General features: G+C 31.4%; 2 protein-coding genes across 2 annotated transcripts; one reads left to right on the forward strand and one right to left on the reverse strand.

The window, feature by feature from the left end:
* The first annotated feature begins 1205 nt into the window (after positions 1-1205).
* LOC139872452 (sucrose transport protein SUC3-like) lies at positions 1206-7171 on the forward strand. The gene is made up of 14 exons (XM_071860328.1): positions 1206-1827; positions 3052-3117; positions 3566-3664; positions 3751-3815; positions 3890-3974; positions 4073-4106; positions 4220-4319; positions 4434-4509; positions 5244-5588; positions 5665-5808; positions 5994-6218; positions 6340-6403; positions 6487-6530; positions 6711-7171. Exons 1-14 carry the CDS (start codon positions 1564-1566, stop codon positions 6879-6881), a joined length of 1782 nt encoding a protein of 593 aa, XP_071716429.1. The 5' UTR covers positions 1206-1563; the 3' UTR covers positions 6882-7171.
* A 1492-nt stretch (positions 7172-8663) lies between these two features.
* On the reverse strand, positions 8664-8992 carry LOC139870751 (protein LATE ELONGATED HYPOCOTYL-like). Its single transcript, XM_071858532.1, has 2 exons — positions 8981-8992; positions 8664-8909 (listed from the first exon to the last, which is right to left on the reverse strand). Exons 1-2 carry the CDS (start codon positions 8990-8992, stop codon positions 8664-8666), a joined length of 258 nt encoding a protein of 85 aa, XP_071714633.1.
* Between the last annotated feature and the right edge of the window lie 10411 nt (positions 8993-19403).

The following is a 19403-nucleotide window of genomic DNA, read 5'->3' on the forward strand; positions in this document are numbered from 1 at the left end:
CCTTGCCCGAGGTGGTTCATGCCGGGTATATTTTAGTCGGAGTGTTACTAGTAGTGTGTCTTTCTGAGACGGATCGTTATGCGCATCATCAGATTGCATGACTATTACGAGGGTAAAGACACCATTGATTTTCTCACCCATTATGCAAGCAACTCTCCTCAACAGGCTGGTCCATTCGGTGAATGTGAGGTGTGGGTGTGTTTGCATATCAAGCGAGTAGTTTGTCGATTGCCTTTTGGTTTAGGGGACCCAAAGGAAGAGGGTACAAAATATAGGAAAAGAATGGCATATATATATATATATATATATATATATATATATATATATATATATATATATATATATATATATATATATATATATATATATATATATATATATATATATATTCTTTAGAGCTAGATTTGAAGTCCGGGATGAAACGGAACTAGTCGATGATGTACCAGAAAAGAACTACTTCTTTATCGGTGTTTGACTCGATATATATTTTAAATGACGAGCTTGATGATGGTAGTCCAAACAAGGAGGTTTTGGTGGACTCTTCCCCGACTCCATGTTTAGAAAAGGGTGACTTTGGTGCTGCGGAGAGATCGATAATTGGTTTGGGTGTTGTGAATGAGGTAGGGAACAACGAGGCGTCTAGTGCACTAGAGTTTGATAAATCTAGAGAAAAGAAACCAATGTCTAAAGAGGCGTTCACGACATTTGACGAGATGATGTGCAAGTTGGCTAAAACTAGAAAACAAAAGCAAATGAAAAAGAATAAACTGGTTCAAGGCGCCGAAAGATAGAAATTTGAAAAATTCATTATGGATGCTTGATGTTCGGAATCATTGGTTTCGTGGTTGTACGCTCTTTGTGTGATCTAGATGGTTTCTAATCTCGTGATCGTCTCGTAGATTGGTTACTCTTTATTTGTCTTTTTTAGTTTATGTTGGTTTTAGGTATTTGTCGTGTTTGCTCTCGATTGCTTTCCTTTTAGAGTTGTGAGCTTCAGTTCTGGTTTCTGGTTTGTTTAGCTCGATAGTTCTATCTTTTGTATGTTTAAAAGGGTTTCATCTTTTTGATGAAATCCTTTTCAATTTATAGAAGTTGTTCTTTTTTTCGTAAAGAAAAAAAAAAAAAGTTTATAGGTAGGAATGGGTGGGTATATACTATATAGTGTGGCAATACAATGAAAAGCTTTAACCTTTTTGATTGAAAAACAGAAAGGAAAATTGTATTCCTAGGGGGACCTGTTGAAGAAGACTAATCAACGGCAAAATACCCCAACATCACACGCTCGCTAGTTGCACTTTCCGGCGATCTGAAGGAACATACAATACCCGAACAAACATCTCTCTTCCAACGCCCCCCTAATTTTAATTGACCGTCTCCGTCACTTCAGTAAACTCTACGTCTTCGTTACCGCTTTTTAAAAGTCAACAAATATTCTCATTCTCAATTCAATTCATTGAACCAATTTAAATTAAATCAAATCTAATAGTATAATCTACTAGATCTCTCTCAACTGTAATGTGATATACCTGTTTCCATTGATAATTTTTTGAATTCATTGAATCGATGGATTCGGTGTCCATCCGTGTGCCCTACAAAAACCTCAACCAACATAATGCGGAGGTTGAATTGACGAATTTTGAAGATGAATCTAATCAACGCATCATCAACCAATCCCTAAATTCGACTAGCTTATCTAATGCTGACGTCTCTACTTCCCCCACCACCGACAATTGTAGCTTGATTACCTTGGTTTTGAGTTGTACTGTAGCTGCTGGTGTGCAATTTGGTTGGGCATTGCAACTCTCTCTTCTCACTCCTTATATCCAGGTTTTTATATACTCCATATTATGATTATGACTCATCATCATCATCATCATCATCATCATATAAAGTATCATATATCATATATGAATATGAAAATGAAATTGAATAACAAAGAATTCTTTATATTGCAAAAGTTGTAAGCTTGTAGAATATGAAACAGGTGTTAATATGCTATAAATGAGTAATCAACTATATAGGACCATTTCTTTGCTGTATTGGTGAATTTGTTATAGGTTAGAGGCTAGTAAAGTGTTGTTGATCCTAATGTTAGTGGGGTATAATGTAATTCAATTGAATGTTAATGGACTTGAATTGCATTAGGGATAACTTGTAAATACTGTATGTGATTAAAAGATGCTGGTAGCCAAGTTCAATTTTTATAGTCTACAACATTGGGCCTTGCCTTCAAAAAATTAAAATAAAACTGTACTAGTATATGATTATTATTTGCTGATGCTGTTAGCATAAACACAACTGTTTCCATAAGGGGATGTCTGTCGTAAAAGGGAGATTTATATCGTTGGTTATGTTTCAATATCTGGGTTAATATTCCTGGTTTCTTATCCACTCATCACGGATACATCGCTAGTTTGCTATATAATATACAACCTTGCCTGAACTGAGTAAGGTGATCTTGGTAACTTTTACATCTGAAGCTAAAATTGATATATACTTTTATCATTTCTTGGCAACTTTCTTCTCAGACTTGGGCAACAACACGTTTTCATCTCTCTGTTACACAAAACCTCGAAGTCATTTTCTTCGCTTGCACAGAACCATCAATTGTATCCTTCATCTAGGGGTATCATTACTACCTTTCGATCTAAAGTTATTAGTTATTCGGCAACTTGCAGATGTCTCTTCCAGGGTCATCATGCTCATCGACCAGGCACAATTAGTACGGTGTTTATGTGTTTTCGAGCATTGTTAGTTAGGATGCTTAACACTTTGAAAGTAATATGCAGCATTATGTGGCACCTTTTTTGGCATGAACAGGAAATCTGAATAACTGTGGCTTGAATCAATAAACTTTTATAGATTCGATGCATGTCGTTGTAGCTCCCTGCTAGTACGTATAAAAATGATTGCATTTATCTGCAGATAAACTTGTCTTTACATCCTAAACGATTATCTGTATAGGTATATTACTTTTTATTGAGGGGCTTAAACTGTTCTATTTATGGTTTTTTTTTTTTTTTTTTTTTTTTTTTTTTTTTTTGAATGCAGATGCTTGGAATAGGGCATGCTTTTTCATCATTTATTTGGCTTTGTGGTCCTATTACTGGTCTTGTGGTAAGTCATGGTATTAATCTGTGTAGAATCAGGAATCACCCTATGCTCGATAAAAACAAAGTAGATTCCTTTTCGTATACATGATTTACATGTACATGACCGTTATAGTTGCATATGCTTACTTACGCTATTACTGCATATAATATATTTTATTCAAACTTAGGGATAAAATAGGTTACTTCATAGTGAAGTAAAAATGTCTGGGCTAACTGGGCTGACACGTTTATATTTATATGCGCTCTTGTATTTTTTTATACTTAGTTGAATTGTTAGATATGATGGAAAACTATATGTAGGGGAGATGCAGTTGAATAGCTTTTAAAAACTTCAATGTAGGTTACATTTTTAATGTAATGTAGGTGAAGACCTAGACTGTTGAAATGAATAGGCGGCTACTGGGCATTGATTATTAGTAGTAAACTAACCTCATGTTATGTTTATTATTCAGGTTCAACCTTGTGTTGGTATCTGGAGTGATCGATGCTCTTCAAAATATGGTAGAAGACGACCATTTATTTTGGTTGGATCTCTCATGATATCAATTGCTGTGAGCTTTGTGCTACAACAACCTGTGATTTTAGCTATATCCGTTTACTTTCTTTTGGATCCACTAAACTATATTTTGCACTTTAGGTGATAACTATCGGGTTTTCTGCAGACATCGGATACTTGCTTGGAGATACGAAGGAACATTGCAGGTTTCATTTTACTTCAATATATTTTATATTGATTATGGTGATTAGTTTTATAAGCTAGTTACATAATATTGCAGCACATTCAAAGGTACAAGGACAAGAGCAGCTTTTGTCTTCATTATAGGTTTCTGGATGCTGGATCTTGCTAATAACACTGTTCAGGTATGGATTACCAAACATGTTCTGTGGCTGTTTATAACTTGAATAAAATGCTCTTAAGTATCATGTATATGTTTAAATAATTAGTTTAGTACATGTAGGGCCCTGCTCGAGCTCTCTTGGCTGATTTAGCAGGTGTGTACCCAAGTTTCCTCGTTGTGAGTTTTATTTATTTATCAGGATATGTTTAAAAATGTCGGTTGAATTAAATGAATTTGAAAATGCCAAGACTATTATTTATTGAATAGGCCCTGATCAGAGAAATTCAGCAAATGCTATATTTTGCTCATGGATGGCAATTGGAAACATTTTAGGGTTTTTATCTGGCTCTAGTGGGAATTGGCACAAGTAACATATATACTCAACTTTAACTTAATTTATTACTCAAACCTTTATATCTACTGATTGAGTTGTGTTAGGTTTTTCTTATCGATTGACTCGTGTGGAGTCTGTCCTTGGCAGGTGGTTTCCTTTTTTGACAACTAGAGCTTGTTGTGAGGCATGTGGAAATCTGAAGGCAGCGTTTTTAGTTGCAGTGGTAAGTTTATATAATGATATATATAAAACAGTTGGTGCATCAGTAAGTTTCTAGAAAAACTGCATACTCATAACCTTGCATGCAGTGAAGGTCACTTGTTACTATGTAGTGCATCAGTGTCTTATAATACACCAGGGTATTTGTTATAGTATCATTTTTACAAGTGTGCCTTTTGGCATGACTAGATATTATAAATTTCGAAATCAGTTATGCATGAGTAATCTTGTTCTTGGAAAAGGGTCTATGTAAGACTTTTACTCCCTCCTCATCAAAGATTCCGCACTTTATTTTACAAAGAAATCCCATGAAGATATGGATAATCTTCTCTTTTTTTCACAAGATTTTCATCTTGAAATTAGATACTTGTTCATGCCATTGTTACAACTTAGTTTATGGTATTTTTTTTTTTTTAGTTTTGCTTTATCTGTATGTATCTTTCAGCAAAATGTACCCAAGTTATTTTTCCAGTCAGTTGTCTTACTAACTTGTAATCTCTTAGGCATTGGATTTGTAGACACTTTCTGACCCTTTAATATTTGTTAACTTGTAATATTGTTCATGCCACTTTTTTCTTTACCTATCTGGTTGAACTTTCTAAATGTCAAACAAACTCACAAATGAAATGACCTGGATATGTTGATATAATTTATCCTGGGAATGCTTTTATTGGACTGTTTTGGTCCGTGCTCTCTTTTTGGATGTCTTTTCGTAACACATTGCTAGTACTTTGACAGCTTTTTCTTACTTTCTGCACTTTGGTGACTCTCTACTTTGCGAAAGAGATTCCATTACCACCAAAACAGCATCACAGATTGTTGGATTCTGCTCCACTTTTGGATGATCCTCACCAGTTTTCGCTTAACAATTCAGAATCAAAAGTTCTGACGAATTCAGTTGATCACGGAGTTGGTAAATCAGTTGAAATGAATGGCGGTACGGCAACTGTCACAAATGTTGAGGAAGATAAAGTTGAAACCTTTAATGACAGTCCTGGAGCAGTCCTGGTTAACTTGTTGACCAGTTTACGACATTTACCAGTAGGGATGCACTCGGTACTTATTGTAATGGCTCTTACATGGGTAAGTTTAAAACATGCATTCAAGTTATGCCATATTTTTTGTATGCTATTATTCATGTTCATGCTTACATCTGCAGTTGTCGTGGTTCCCCTTTTTTCTTTTTGATACGGATTGGATGGGCAGAGAGGTTTATCATGGTGACCCGAAAGGGGATGCTGCTGAAATTCGCGCATATGATCAAGGTGTCAGAGAAGGCGCTTTTGGTTTGCTATTGAATTCGGTAACAACACAAATTGAGCATATGCAGTCTTACTTTTACTAAATAATTTTTTTATATCGGAGGATTTAAATTGTTCAACACTTCTGTCACACATATGTTTGATTAGGCATTCGGTTTAATTAAACTCTAAGAATCTTGTCATTATATTATTTGTCTCACTTGTATATTCGTATCTGTTGGGACAGGTGGTTCTCGGTATCACTTCTTTTATGATTGAACCATTGTGTAAGTGGATGGGTTCAAGGCTAGTATGGGCATTGAGCAACTTTGTTGTGTTTGCCTGCATGGTAGGCACTGCTATCATTACCTTAATATCTGTCCGACAATCTGAGAGTGCGGTTGTTGGAGAAAACGAGTCTATCAAGAATGCATCTTTGATCATTTTTGCCATTCTCGGCCTTCCTCTTGCGGTAAATACTAACAATATACTTCTTATGCCCATTTATTCTTAATCATGCAAACCTATTACATCGGATGAAATTTATTATCAAAAAGATTAAATTCTGATAATAAATGGAGTATCTATTACAGATTACATACAGTGTTCCCTTTTCTGTCACAGCAGAATTGACTGCTGATTCTGGAGGTGGTCAAGGTTCGTGCCCTAGATTATATATCGTGTTTCCTCATGTCAACTTAATATGTACACGTTTTATATTTGTTTGGTGTTGTGACCAGGATTGGCAATTGGAGTGCTAAATCTTGCAATCGTGGTACCTCAGGTAGTTCGATTGGTTTTCTTTTTTGCATCTACGTGCATCCTTTGTATAAAATTTCAAAAATCCACTTTAATTAGTCGTTTGCTCATTTCAGAAAATAAAATGCTAATGTCCATAAAACATGTCCATTGTCATCAAAGATAGTATCAAATGTTTTTTTTTTTTTTTTTTTTGAATTTGCAGATGGTGGTGTCACTTGGTGCGGGCCCATGGGATGCTTTATTTGGTGGAGGGAATGTACCTGCATTTGTTCTTGCTTCAGTAAGTGCCCTTGCTGCTGGTGTGTTTGCAGCTCTGAAGCTTCCAACTCTCTCCACCACTTCTTACAAACCTACAGCTTTTCATTTTGGGTGAAAATAGGTAACTTGTACATTATCACCCGCACGATCAGAATGTACAAGGTTTTTGCAGCTAGGTTTGTACTTCATTGTGAACATGGTGCTGCATAGATTTGTTGTTAAAATTCGTTCATTTTTCACACAACTACATGTTTGTACCTTACCCAAATGACCCCCACTGTATATCACTATAGTGAGAAATAGAGAGAAAACATAGTTTACCTATGAACAAGCAGTTCATGTTATTTGACAAATAATGTAATCTATGATCCATATTATGTTCAAATATATATTCATTTTTTTTCTTATTCTGGTATTTGTGCTATGAACTTGCTAGGTGTCTCACCTTCCCTTTTGATGTCTTGAAGAAATGGAGGGCACAATTGGGTCCATACAGACTACAGAACTGAACATTATTTAGATCAAAATGCAATTTAACCGTTTTTTTTTTTTTTTACATTGATAAAAATGTTTGCCAACTCAAAATCCGGCACCATCTTGGAAGATAGTACAGTACAACATTACAAGTAAAACTACGGCAATTCAGCATCTGAAACACCAACCTAGTGCTATAACCTGCACAATCCCTCCTAATTAGAATTGGAGACTTCAATTACAAAGTTCAGATGCAATGCATTTTATCAGGTCATGAACATGATTATAAGGTGATTCTGTCTCAGAATATGAATTTTCACAAGTTTAATTCTCATTTCACCGCTCTACCTGAAATTCCCTCTACCTCTACACTGTACTCGAAAAAGATTCAACAAAAGACAGAAACAATTCCACTATCTGTTTTACGGTTCCGCTGCATCACAATGAGCAATTGTGAGAAATAGTCATTCTAAAACAATCATTTCATATGTTTCATTCTGTGACTGCTATTGAAAGCCTCTAATTGTTTCTACTAAACCAACATATTTTCCCGGAGAACCTGTAAATACTTCTGCTACAAAAAAAGATTGTGATAGGAAACGCTTAATTTTTCACGCTTATGCTATGGTTAAATGATCTTCTTCGGATAATTCGTTCAATCCAAGAATAGCTATAATATCTTGAAGTTCTTCGTAAGGTTGTAAAGTTTGTTTAACCTTCATAATGATCTTCACCAACAATTTGGGGGTGTAGCATAGTTGACGTTCAATCTAAAGCATCTACTGCTGGATGGATACCTTTGGTGGCTAATCCTTTTGATAGTACGGTAGTAGCATCTAAATGTGCAAATGTCGTAGCAGGAAAAATGTGACAATTAAATCCAACACATTAATTGTAATTGAGTGTCCATTCTATGAGCAGAAAAAGGTAAAAACATATAACACCACTAATTACAAAGAAAAGTTTCGTGATGAGCTTTAGGAATAGACTAACATAATATACAACACAACAACATTTCTTCCTGTATTAATTATATAATCAAGTCGACTCCTCTGTTTCCACACGCATTCTCTTTGCACCTTTCTCATCATTGCGCTGATTTCCAGTACATCTGCTCACCATCTTGCTATCTTTAGGTGTTATGTGTCATTTCCTATGTCATGTGCTAGGCACATGACCAATTACCCGACTGTCCCTTTCGTAGTATAAATAAGGTGTTAGAATTCATTTGTGAGTTAGGCTTTGATTGTTAAGTGTGTGTTTATCACATACATTCTCTCCCATTTCATTTGTAATTGTGACTATGAGTTGGTGTTCATCAATAAACTAGTCACTTAGAGTATTTCCTTCGATTCTATTTTTTCATTTGTAGAATTCAAGGCATACTTAGATCTTCTACGATTCATATCCTAGAAAGATCATATCAAAATCCTGTATGATGAACATTCAGTTTCACATTTCTTGATCCTATTCTATGCAGCCCTTCATCACCAACAGTTTTTTCGCCTCTCAAGACTACAAAATTACCTGTTTCGTGACCTAAGCAACTCATCATGTTGAGGTCCAACTGTGATACACCTTCCCTGTTTTTCATTACGTTCTGTTGATCCTTCGAGAAGCTTTGTGGCAGTATTTCTCTGGAGAAGAGTGCTTGAAAAGCAAGACGTCCCTGTTATGTGAAATCAAATGAGACAAAAGCTACAGCATATACAAGTTACATTACCTCTAATTAAAATGTACATCAGCTGCCATGTCATCATTTGTCACTTGGTGGTTCAGATTACATTCGATCAAAACATTTGAAAGATGGGTACCTTCAGATCATAATATAATTCTGAAAATTCATTAGTTACCTAAACAACAATGTTGTAAACGACGGCCGCCTCGGCCGACTAGTCAGTTTGGTGATAAGCCCATCCCATTTCGCCCAAAGACGTCTAATAAGTTGGTCAACACTAAAAAGTCGGGTGAAAGTTAGGTCAAAATTTTAAAATTTTCATACTCATATTTTGTGCTCTATACATATGTTTGAAATATTTATGTTAATATAAATTTTTTTAGTTAAATATATGTATGTATATATATATACATACATATATATATATATATACATACATACATATGTATGTATGTATCTATATATATATATATATATATATATATATATATATATATATATATATATATATATATATATATATATATATATATATATATAAATTTTAAAATTTTCATACTCATATTTTGTGCTCTATACATATGTTTGAAATATTTATGTTAATATAAATTTTTTTAGTTAAATATATGTATGTATGCATATATATATATATATATATATATATATATATATATATATATATATATATATATATATATATATATATATATATATATATATATATATATATATATAATGGTAGGATCAATGGGAAATAACCAGTTGGAGGGAAGCTTTTGTCTTCATTATAGGTTTCTGAATGCTGGATCTTGCTAACAACACCGTTCAGGTATGGATTCCCAAACATGTTATGTGGCTGTTTATAACTTGACTAAAATAATGAAAGAGACATATGTCACATCATCATTCCCTCATAACATCTATAAATACACGAACAAAATCATTCATTACATAATACTGGATGCATTAATATTACTCTACCCAAATTAGTTACAGTAACATCTCTCCAGTTGATAATATAATTTCGATAAAGATTCCGATCGATATCGGAGTTAATTGTTAACGGATATTAGACGTAGACAATATCTTATGTAATATCTAGCATTAAATGTAGGCATATCTATGCATATCTCATATTAAATGTAGGATCCCTAAAATCAAGGGATATGAGATCAGATTATGTACTATATATTTGGCCTCTTTGATCAATAAGAATCATGGGTAAATTATAACATTCTAACATGGTATCAGAGGGTTTGATCCAAAACCTAGTCGGCCGAATGTGTGCCGCTTCTGCTCTACCACCCATCAAATCTTCCAATCAACCACCGAACCTATAATTCGCTCTTCTATCTATCTTTCTTCCGTTTCTTGCAAATATCACTGTTGAAATATACACCGTTTCAGCTCCTGTCTTTATCCTTTTCTTTTGTTTTTCCATTTCTTGTAAAAAGCATCCAACGGTTGAAATATATACCGTCATCTCACCACCGGAGCAGCAACATCACGATTGAAATATACACCGTTTCAGCTCCCGTCTTCTTTCAAATCACGGTTGAAATATACACCGTCATCTCACCACCGGAGCAGCAACATCACAGTTGAAATATACACCGTCTCAGCTCTCGTCTTCTATATTCCTTTTCTTTTTCAATTTTATGCAAACAGCATTCAAATTACGGTTGAAATATACACCGTCATCTCTTCCAAACAAAATTACTCTTTATTCCATTTCTAAAATTCTATCATCTGATCTTGGACCTTCCTTATTTTCTTCTTCTTCCAAAGAAGTATTACCAGTTAACTTGTTTGCATTCTGAAATGTCCCGTTCATATTGATTATAAACGTTCCATATTAATTGATTTCATTGCGAGGTTTTGACCTCTATATGAGACGTTTTTCAAAGACTACATTCGTTTTAAAAACAAACCATAACCTTTATTTTATCGACAAGGTTAAAAGGACACCACCTAGATTATCAGAAATGATAATCTAAAATATCACACTTACACACTACCAATACATATTGGTTTACAATATTAATATGTTACAACAAAGTAAATTTCGAATGCAGTTTTAAACAATATTATACAAGCATGCTGACTCCAAATCTTGTCCATATATTAGCATGCAACAGCGGAAGCTCTTAATAATCACCTGAGAATAAACATGCTTTAAACGTCAACAAAAATGTTGGTGAGTTATAGGTTTAACCTATATATTTATCAAATCGTAATAATAGACCACAAGATTTCATATTTCAATATACATCCCATACATAGAGATAAAAATCATTCATATGGTGAACACCTGGTAACCGACATTAACAAGATGCATATAAGAATATCCCCATCATTCCGGGACATCCATCGGACATGATATTAAAACTCGAATGAAGCAACCCGTCCTAATCCATCCGGACGAAGCCCATATCGATTATAAACGATTCACAACAGTTGATTACATCGCGAGGTACTTAACCTCTATATGATACATTTTACATACTTTGCATTCATTTTTAAAAGACAAACTTTCATTTACATCAAAATTTGACGGCATGCATACTCTTTCGTAATATATCCATCTATAATTGACTTAATAATAATTTTGATGAACTCGACGACTCGAATGCAACGTCTTTTGAAATATGTCATAAATGACTCCAAATAATATCTCTATAATGAGCAATTGCACAGTGGAAGATTTCTTTTGTACCTGAGAATAAACATGCTTTAAAGTGTCAACCAAAAGATTGGCGAGTTCATTAGTTTAACATAAACAATCATTTCCATCATTTTAATAGACCACAAGATTTTTCATTTCTCATAAATAAACGTCCCATGCATAGAGACAAAAATATCATTCATATGGATTGAACACCTGGTAACCGACATTAACAAAATGCATATAAGAATATCCCCATCATTCCAGGATCCTCCTTCGGACATGATATAAATTTCGAAGTACTAAAGCATCCGGTACTTTGGATGGGGTTTGTTAGGCCCAATAGATCTATCTTTAGGATTCGCGTCAATTAGGGTATCTGTTCCCTAATTCTTAGATTACCAGACTAAAAAGGGGCATATTCAGTTTCGATCATTAAACCATAGAACGTAATTTCGATTACTTGTGTCTATTTCGTAAAACAGTTATAAAAGTTGCGCATGTATTCTCAGCCCAAAAATATAAAGGGGTAAAAAGGCAAATGAAACTCACCTAATGTATTTTGTAGTAAAAATACATATGACGACATTGAACAAGTATAGGGTTGGCCTCGGATTCACGAACCTATATCATTCATATGTATATTAATACATATACTTGTAATCGAATAATTTCATATATTATATATATATATATTCAATTTGTATATATATTCAAAAAGATTAATATTTATATGACTTTATTAATATATATATAACTTATTATTAAAAAAAAATACCTACTTTGTTATATATAACTCTTTATATATAGATTGTTAATACGATTAATATATATTTATATGTAATATTACTTTTAAATATATTTTATATAACTAATATTTATTTGGTACAATAACGTTTATAATAGTAATAAAAATCGTGTTTGATTATGATGATAACAATCCTGAATATAATAATAATCAAAATGTTATTAATAATAGTAATGAAAATAAAGATAATTCTTATTAATATTAACGATTAAGTTTTATGATTATATTTTATAACATTCCTTTTTGTCAAGTTTATATAATAATAACATCATTCTTAATACTTAATATTTTACTTATATTATTAAGCGTAATCGTAATCGTAGTCATTTTACACCTTTATATGTCATACACGATTTCATGAGCGTACAAGTTTATATCTATACTTAACAATACTATATAATTATATCATTTTGTCCTGTCATACATAATCATAAGCATAATCATACTTATTTTATCCATAATACCATAATTATAATTATTCTAATCATTATATTACTTATATCGATAACAATATTTATAATACCTATTTTAGTATTAATAATAATAATAATTATCATGTTAATAGAAATCAAACTTGTAATTCTTTAAATATAACAATTATAAGTAATACTTAATATTAATATTAGTAATAATGCTATCATATTAGTCACAACAACAATTTCTAACAACATTAATAATAATAATATTAATAATAATAATAATAATAATAATAATCAATAGAAATAATAAGAATGATTAAGGTTACAACCTTTGAAGAAAAAGAAACAAGTTCCAACAAAATTAAGTTGATGCCCGGACTCGAACCCGTGACCCCTTGCTATCCCACTATCAACCTTAACCATTCAACCATTCACTGTTTTTCTGGATTCCTATGCAAAGAAAATGTATATAACCCGTATTTTGTTAGTTCATCTTCTCCCTTTTAAAATTTGAAACATCGACCATCGGTTTATCATAAAAAAAAAAAAATTTTACATCAAAGTAATAATAAGAAATAAGTATCCAGTGTAAAAATAAAAAAATAAAAAAATAAAAAAAATAAAAAAAAAATCATAACAACCTGCTGTCGCTGTTCGCAGGTATAAAAAAAAATTGATTTCTAATTTTATAACGAATTGGACGAATGTTACAACATGAAACATGTTTTAAATCGCTCATAGAAACAGGTGAAATCGTGAATTTAACTTTATCTGCAACAGAAATCTTAAATTTGGATTAAGAACAAAAGTTGACTTTTAGAAGTTTAAACTTTGACTACAAAATTCGGGCTTGATATAACGAATTGAAATTTAATATTTTAAAGAAAGTTTAAGTAGACAATTCCCAACAAAACTGCATTTACAGTTTTTAAAAAAAAAATTCGAAATCGAGGTTTTCAAAAATTGAAACAGTCGGCCTGTTTATATATATTTTACCTGTTTTTATTTTCGATATGCAGAGATAAAGAATCATTAAATGGACGTTCCAAATAATAGAATTCAACTGGTTGTTTGTTTTATGTGATAATAGATCCAACAGAGGTTCACGATGGTGCAGGGAAGAAGAAACCAAAACAGATTAAAACAAAATTTTTTTTTACGTGTGATATATATATCTTTATAAATGATTTTTCAATAAAAATATATAAATATAAATAATAATACATTTAATATTAATAATAATAATAATTCTATTAATAATAAATATTAATAATACATGAATATTAATAACAATAATATAATAATACAGTAAAAAGAAAATTTTATAATAATACCATGGTAATACTAAGTGTGATATTAATAATAATAATATTTATGATTATAATAGTAATTATAAAGATGATAATAATAATATTATTAATAAAATAATAATTATTAATGATAAAGGTATATGATATTACAAGTAATATATAACAAGTTACATGTATCAAATTTTATATCTATATCATATATATTTGAAATAACATTATTAATAATACATATATTAATATTAATCTTTAATATTAATTCTAATAATGTAAATATTAATATAATAATTTTAAAATTATAATATAATATATTAACTTTATATTTTTGTTAAATATATAATCCTTTATTTTATATAATAAGATATTTGAATGTTTAATATTTATGTATTTTATATATACATTACAATATATATAATATTAATTATATATAGATGTCATTTTAATTCTAAATAACAGTTTAGTTATTTTATATATTACTTTATATTTTTCAAATGATTACATTGTATCTTATTACTTCAAATTAATATATACACTTATATTTAGTTATATATATATATATATATATATATATATATATATATATATATATATATATATATATATATATATATTAACAACAATTGTTCGTGAATCGTCGAGCATAGTCAAAAGGGTAATTGATTACATGAGTTTAATTCTTAAAACTTTCGAGACTCAACATTACAGACTTTGCTTATCGTGTCAGAATCATATAAAGATCAAATTTAAATTTGATCGGAATTTCCCGGGTCATCACATCGAAGTACTAAAGCATCCGGTACTTTAGATGGGGTTTGTTAGGTCCAATAGATCTATCTTTAGGATTCGTGTCAATTAGGCGTGCACTAATTCTCAAAATTAGTGATGTTCCCTAATTCTTAGGCTACCAAGCAAAAGGGGCATATTCGGCGTCGATCATTCAACCATAGAAAGTAGTTTCATGTACTTGTGTCTATTTTGTAAAACATTTATAAAGCTGCATGTATTCTCATCCCAAAAATATTAGATTTTAAAAGTGGGACTATAACTCACTTTCACAGTTTTTACTTCGTCGGGAAGTAAGACTTGACCACTGGTCGATTCACGAACCTATAACAAATATGTACATATATATCAAGGTATGTTCAAAATATAATTACAATATTTTTAATACATTTTGATGTTTTAAGTTTATTAAGTCAGCTGTCCTCGTTAGTAACCTACAACTAGTTGTCCAAAGTTAGATGTACAGAAATAAATTGATATATATTATCTTGAATCAATCCACGATACAGTGTATACATGTCTCAGGCTAGATCACAACTCAAAGTATATATATTTTTGGAATCAACCTCAATCCTGTATAGCTAACTCCAACATTACTGCATATAGAGTGTCTATGGTTGTCCCAAATAATATATATACATGGATCGATATTATATGTTAAAACATTTGCATACGTGTCTATGGTATTCCAAGATTACATAATATATTAGAATACATGTATAATACAATATGAGTTAGCTAGGATATGATTAATATAGATTTGTTACAATATTTCCCGTAGCTACAACAATAAAAAAAAATATCCAATCTTGTTTTACCCATAACTTCTTCGTTTTAAATCCGTTTTGAGTGAATTAAATTGCTATGGTTTCATATTGAACTCTATTTTATGAATATAAACAGAAAAAGTATAGGTTTATAGTCGGAAATATAAGTTACAAGTCATTTTTGTAAGAGGTAGTAATTTCAGTCGAAAGAACGACGTCTTGATGACCATTTTGAAAAACATACTTCCACTTTGAGTTTAACCATGATTTTTGGATATAGTTTCATGTTCATAAGAAAAATCATTTTCCCAGAAGAACAACTTTTAAATCAAAGTTTATCATAGTTTTTAATTATCAAACCCAAAACAGCCCGCGGTGTTACTACGACGGCGTATGTCCGGTTTTACGGTGTTTTTCGTGTTTCCAGGTTTTAAATCATTAATTTAGCATATCATATAGATATAGAACATGTGTTTAGTTGATTTTAAAAGTCAAATTAGAAGGATTAACTTTTGTTTGCGAACAAGTTTAGAATTAACTAAACTATGTTCTAGTGATTTCAAGTTTAAACCTTCGAATAAGGTAGTTTTATATATATGAATCGAATGATGTTATGAATATCATTACTACCTCAGGTTTTATGGATAAACCTACTGGAAATGAGAAAAATAGATCTAGCTTCAAAGGATCCTTGGATGGCTTGAAAGTTCTTGAAGCAGAATCATGACACGAAAACAAGTTCAAGTAAGATTTCCACTCGAAATAAGATTGTTATAGTTATAGAAATTGAATCAAAGTTTGAATATGAGTATTACCTTTTATTAGAAAGATATCTTACTATAAATAAGAAAGATTTCTTGAGGTTGGATGATCACTTTACAAGATTGGAAGTAAGCTAGCAAACTTGGAAGTATTCTTGATTTTATGAAACTAGAACTTATAGAATTTATGAAGAACACTTAGAACTTGAAGATAGAACTTGAGAGAGATCAATTAGATGAAGAAAATTGAAGAATGAAAGTGTTTGTAGGTGTTTTTGGTCGTTGGTATATGGATAAGATATAAAGGATGTGTAATTTTGTTTACATGTAAATAAGTCATGAATGATTACTAATATTTTTGTAATTTTATGAGATATTTCATGCTAGTTGCCAAATTATGGTTCCCACATGTGTTAGTTAACTCACATTGGCTGCTAAGAGCTGATCATTGGAGTGTATATACCAATAGTACATACATCTAAAAGCTGTGTATTGTACGAGTACGAATACGGGTGCATACGAGTAGAATTGTTGATGAAACTGAACGAGGATGTAATTGTAAGCATTTTTGTTAAGCAGAAGTATTTTGATAAGTGTCTTGAAGTCTTTCAAAAGTGTATAAATACATATTAAAATACTACATGTAAATACATTTTAACTGAGTCGTTAAGTCATCGTTAGTCGTTACATGCATATGTTGTTTTGAAACCTTTAGGTTAACGGTCTTGTTAAATGTTGTTAACCCATTGTTTATTATATCTAAAGAGATGTTAAATTGTTACATTATCATGATATTATGATATATAATATATCTTAGTATGATATATATACAGTTAATGTCGTTACAACGATAATCGTTACATATATGTCTCGTTTCGAAATCATTAAGTTAGTAGTCTTATTTTTATATATGTAGTTCATTGTTAATACAATTAATGATATATTTACTTATCATTTAACGTAATTAACCAAGTGTATCAATATATTAATATGATTCATATGTACTTAGTAAGACGTTGTTATAACGATAATCGTTATATATATCGTTTTCGTATTTCTTAATTCAATAGTCTCATTTTTATGTATATAAATCATTGTTAAAATACCTAATGAGATACTTACTTATCATAATATTATGTTAACTATATATATAACCATATATATGTCATCATATAGTTTTTACAAGTTTTTAACGTTCGTGAATCAGCGGTCAACTTGGGTGGTCAATTGTCTATATGAAACCTATTTCAATTAATCAAGTCTTAACAAGTTTGATTGCATAACATGTTGGGAACACTCAATCATGTAAATAATAATTTCTTTTAATATATATAAACATGGAAAAGTTCGGGTCACTACACATTCTAGCTGCCATATTTGCTCTCTCTAGCCTCTATTATTTTTTAGTTACCAATAGATATGAAGTGGATTCACATGCCACACATTTTGTAGGTGTGCAAATACAACAACCGACATATGTGGAATATGATTGAATACTTTTCAACCCCACTTGCATTGAATTGTTTTGTCCACTTATCATTTTATATATATAATCGGCGTGAGGATGAGCCGCCTAGCTAGACTAGGTTCCAAACCTCGAAAAAAATAATAAGAATAATAATCTCTTCCGATAAAGACTGGTTATCGTCGACAAAGCTCAATGCCCAAGTCCTGCTCAATCCTTAGGCAAAGCAAGTCACGGTGTAAAAAAAAATCGTTACAGAAAAGGAAACGCAGTCAAGCAATACGCAACCACATCAACGAATATCAGTCTGCTCGGAAAGAAGAATGTTATTTAGTTTTTAGCGTTTTAATCCAGTTTGACCGTTCAATCCTCTCCCGCTCAAACTGTGGGGGATGTTAACGGATATTAGACATATAGAATATCATATATAATATCTAGTGTATCTCATATTAAATATAGGAATATCTAGTATTAAATGCAAAGATTGGATTGATAGATAGCAAGAGACATAATCCCTAAAATCAAGGGATATGTGCTCAAATCATGTATTATATATTTGGCTTGTTTGATTAATAAGAATTATGGGTGAATTATAACATTCTAACATGTTAACGGATATTAGACATAGACAATATCATATGTAATATCTAGTGTATCTCATATTAAATATAGGCATATCTAGTATTAAATGCAAAGATTGGATTGATAGATAGCAAGAGACATAATCCCTAAAATCAAGGGATATGTGCTCAAATCATGTATTATATATTTGGCTTGTTTGATTAATAAGAATTATGGGTGAATTATAACATTCTAACATGGTATCAGAGGGTTTGATCCAAAACCTAGTCGGCCGAATGTGTGCCGCTTCTGCTCTACCACCCATCAAATCTTCCTAATCCCATCAATACCGAACCTTTACTTCGGTCTTCTATCTATCTCTTTTTCTTTTCAATTTCGTGCAAAACTTAAAAAGCACCCAAATCACGGTTGAAATATACACCGTCATATCACCACCGGAGCAACTACATCACGGTTGAAATATACACCGTTTCAGCTCCCGTCTTCTATATTTCTTTTCTTTTTCAATTTGTTGCAAAAAAGCACCCAAATCACGGTTGAAATATACACCGTCATCTCACCACCGGAGCAGCAATATCACGGTTGAAATATACACCGTTTCAGCTCCCGTCTTCTGTCTATGACTCTTTTGTTCTTCAATTTCTATGACTCTTTTCTTTTTTTTTTCTCTTCAAAAGCTTTTCTTCTATCATAATTCTGGATTTCTTCAAGTTTCATCTCAGTATAATTCTTTTCAAACATTTTGAAATATTTTTAGTCTGCTAGAGGGATATGGAAATGATTCAATCAAACACCCTTATTTATTTGTTTTCTTTTTCTAACTACTACACAACACTCATGTCCCACTACTTGAACAAATTGATAGCCATCGTTCAAGTCATATTCTTACAAAAACACCTACCCATTATCATTATTATTTTTATTTTTG

Source organism: Rutidosis leptorrhynchoides, chromosome 10 (genome assembly GCF_046630445.1).
Source record: "Rutidosis leptorrhynchoides isolate AG116_Rl617_1_P2 chromosome 10, CSIRO_AGI_Rlap_v1, whole genome shotgun sequence".
In the NCBI taxonomy this organism is placed as follows: Eukaryota; Viridiplantae; Streptophyta; class Magnoliopsida; order Asterales; family Asteraceae; genus Rutidosis; species Rutidosis leptorrhynchoides.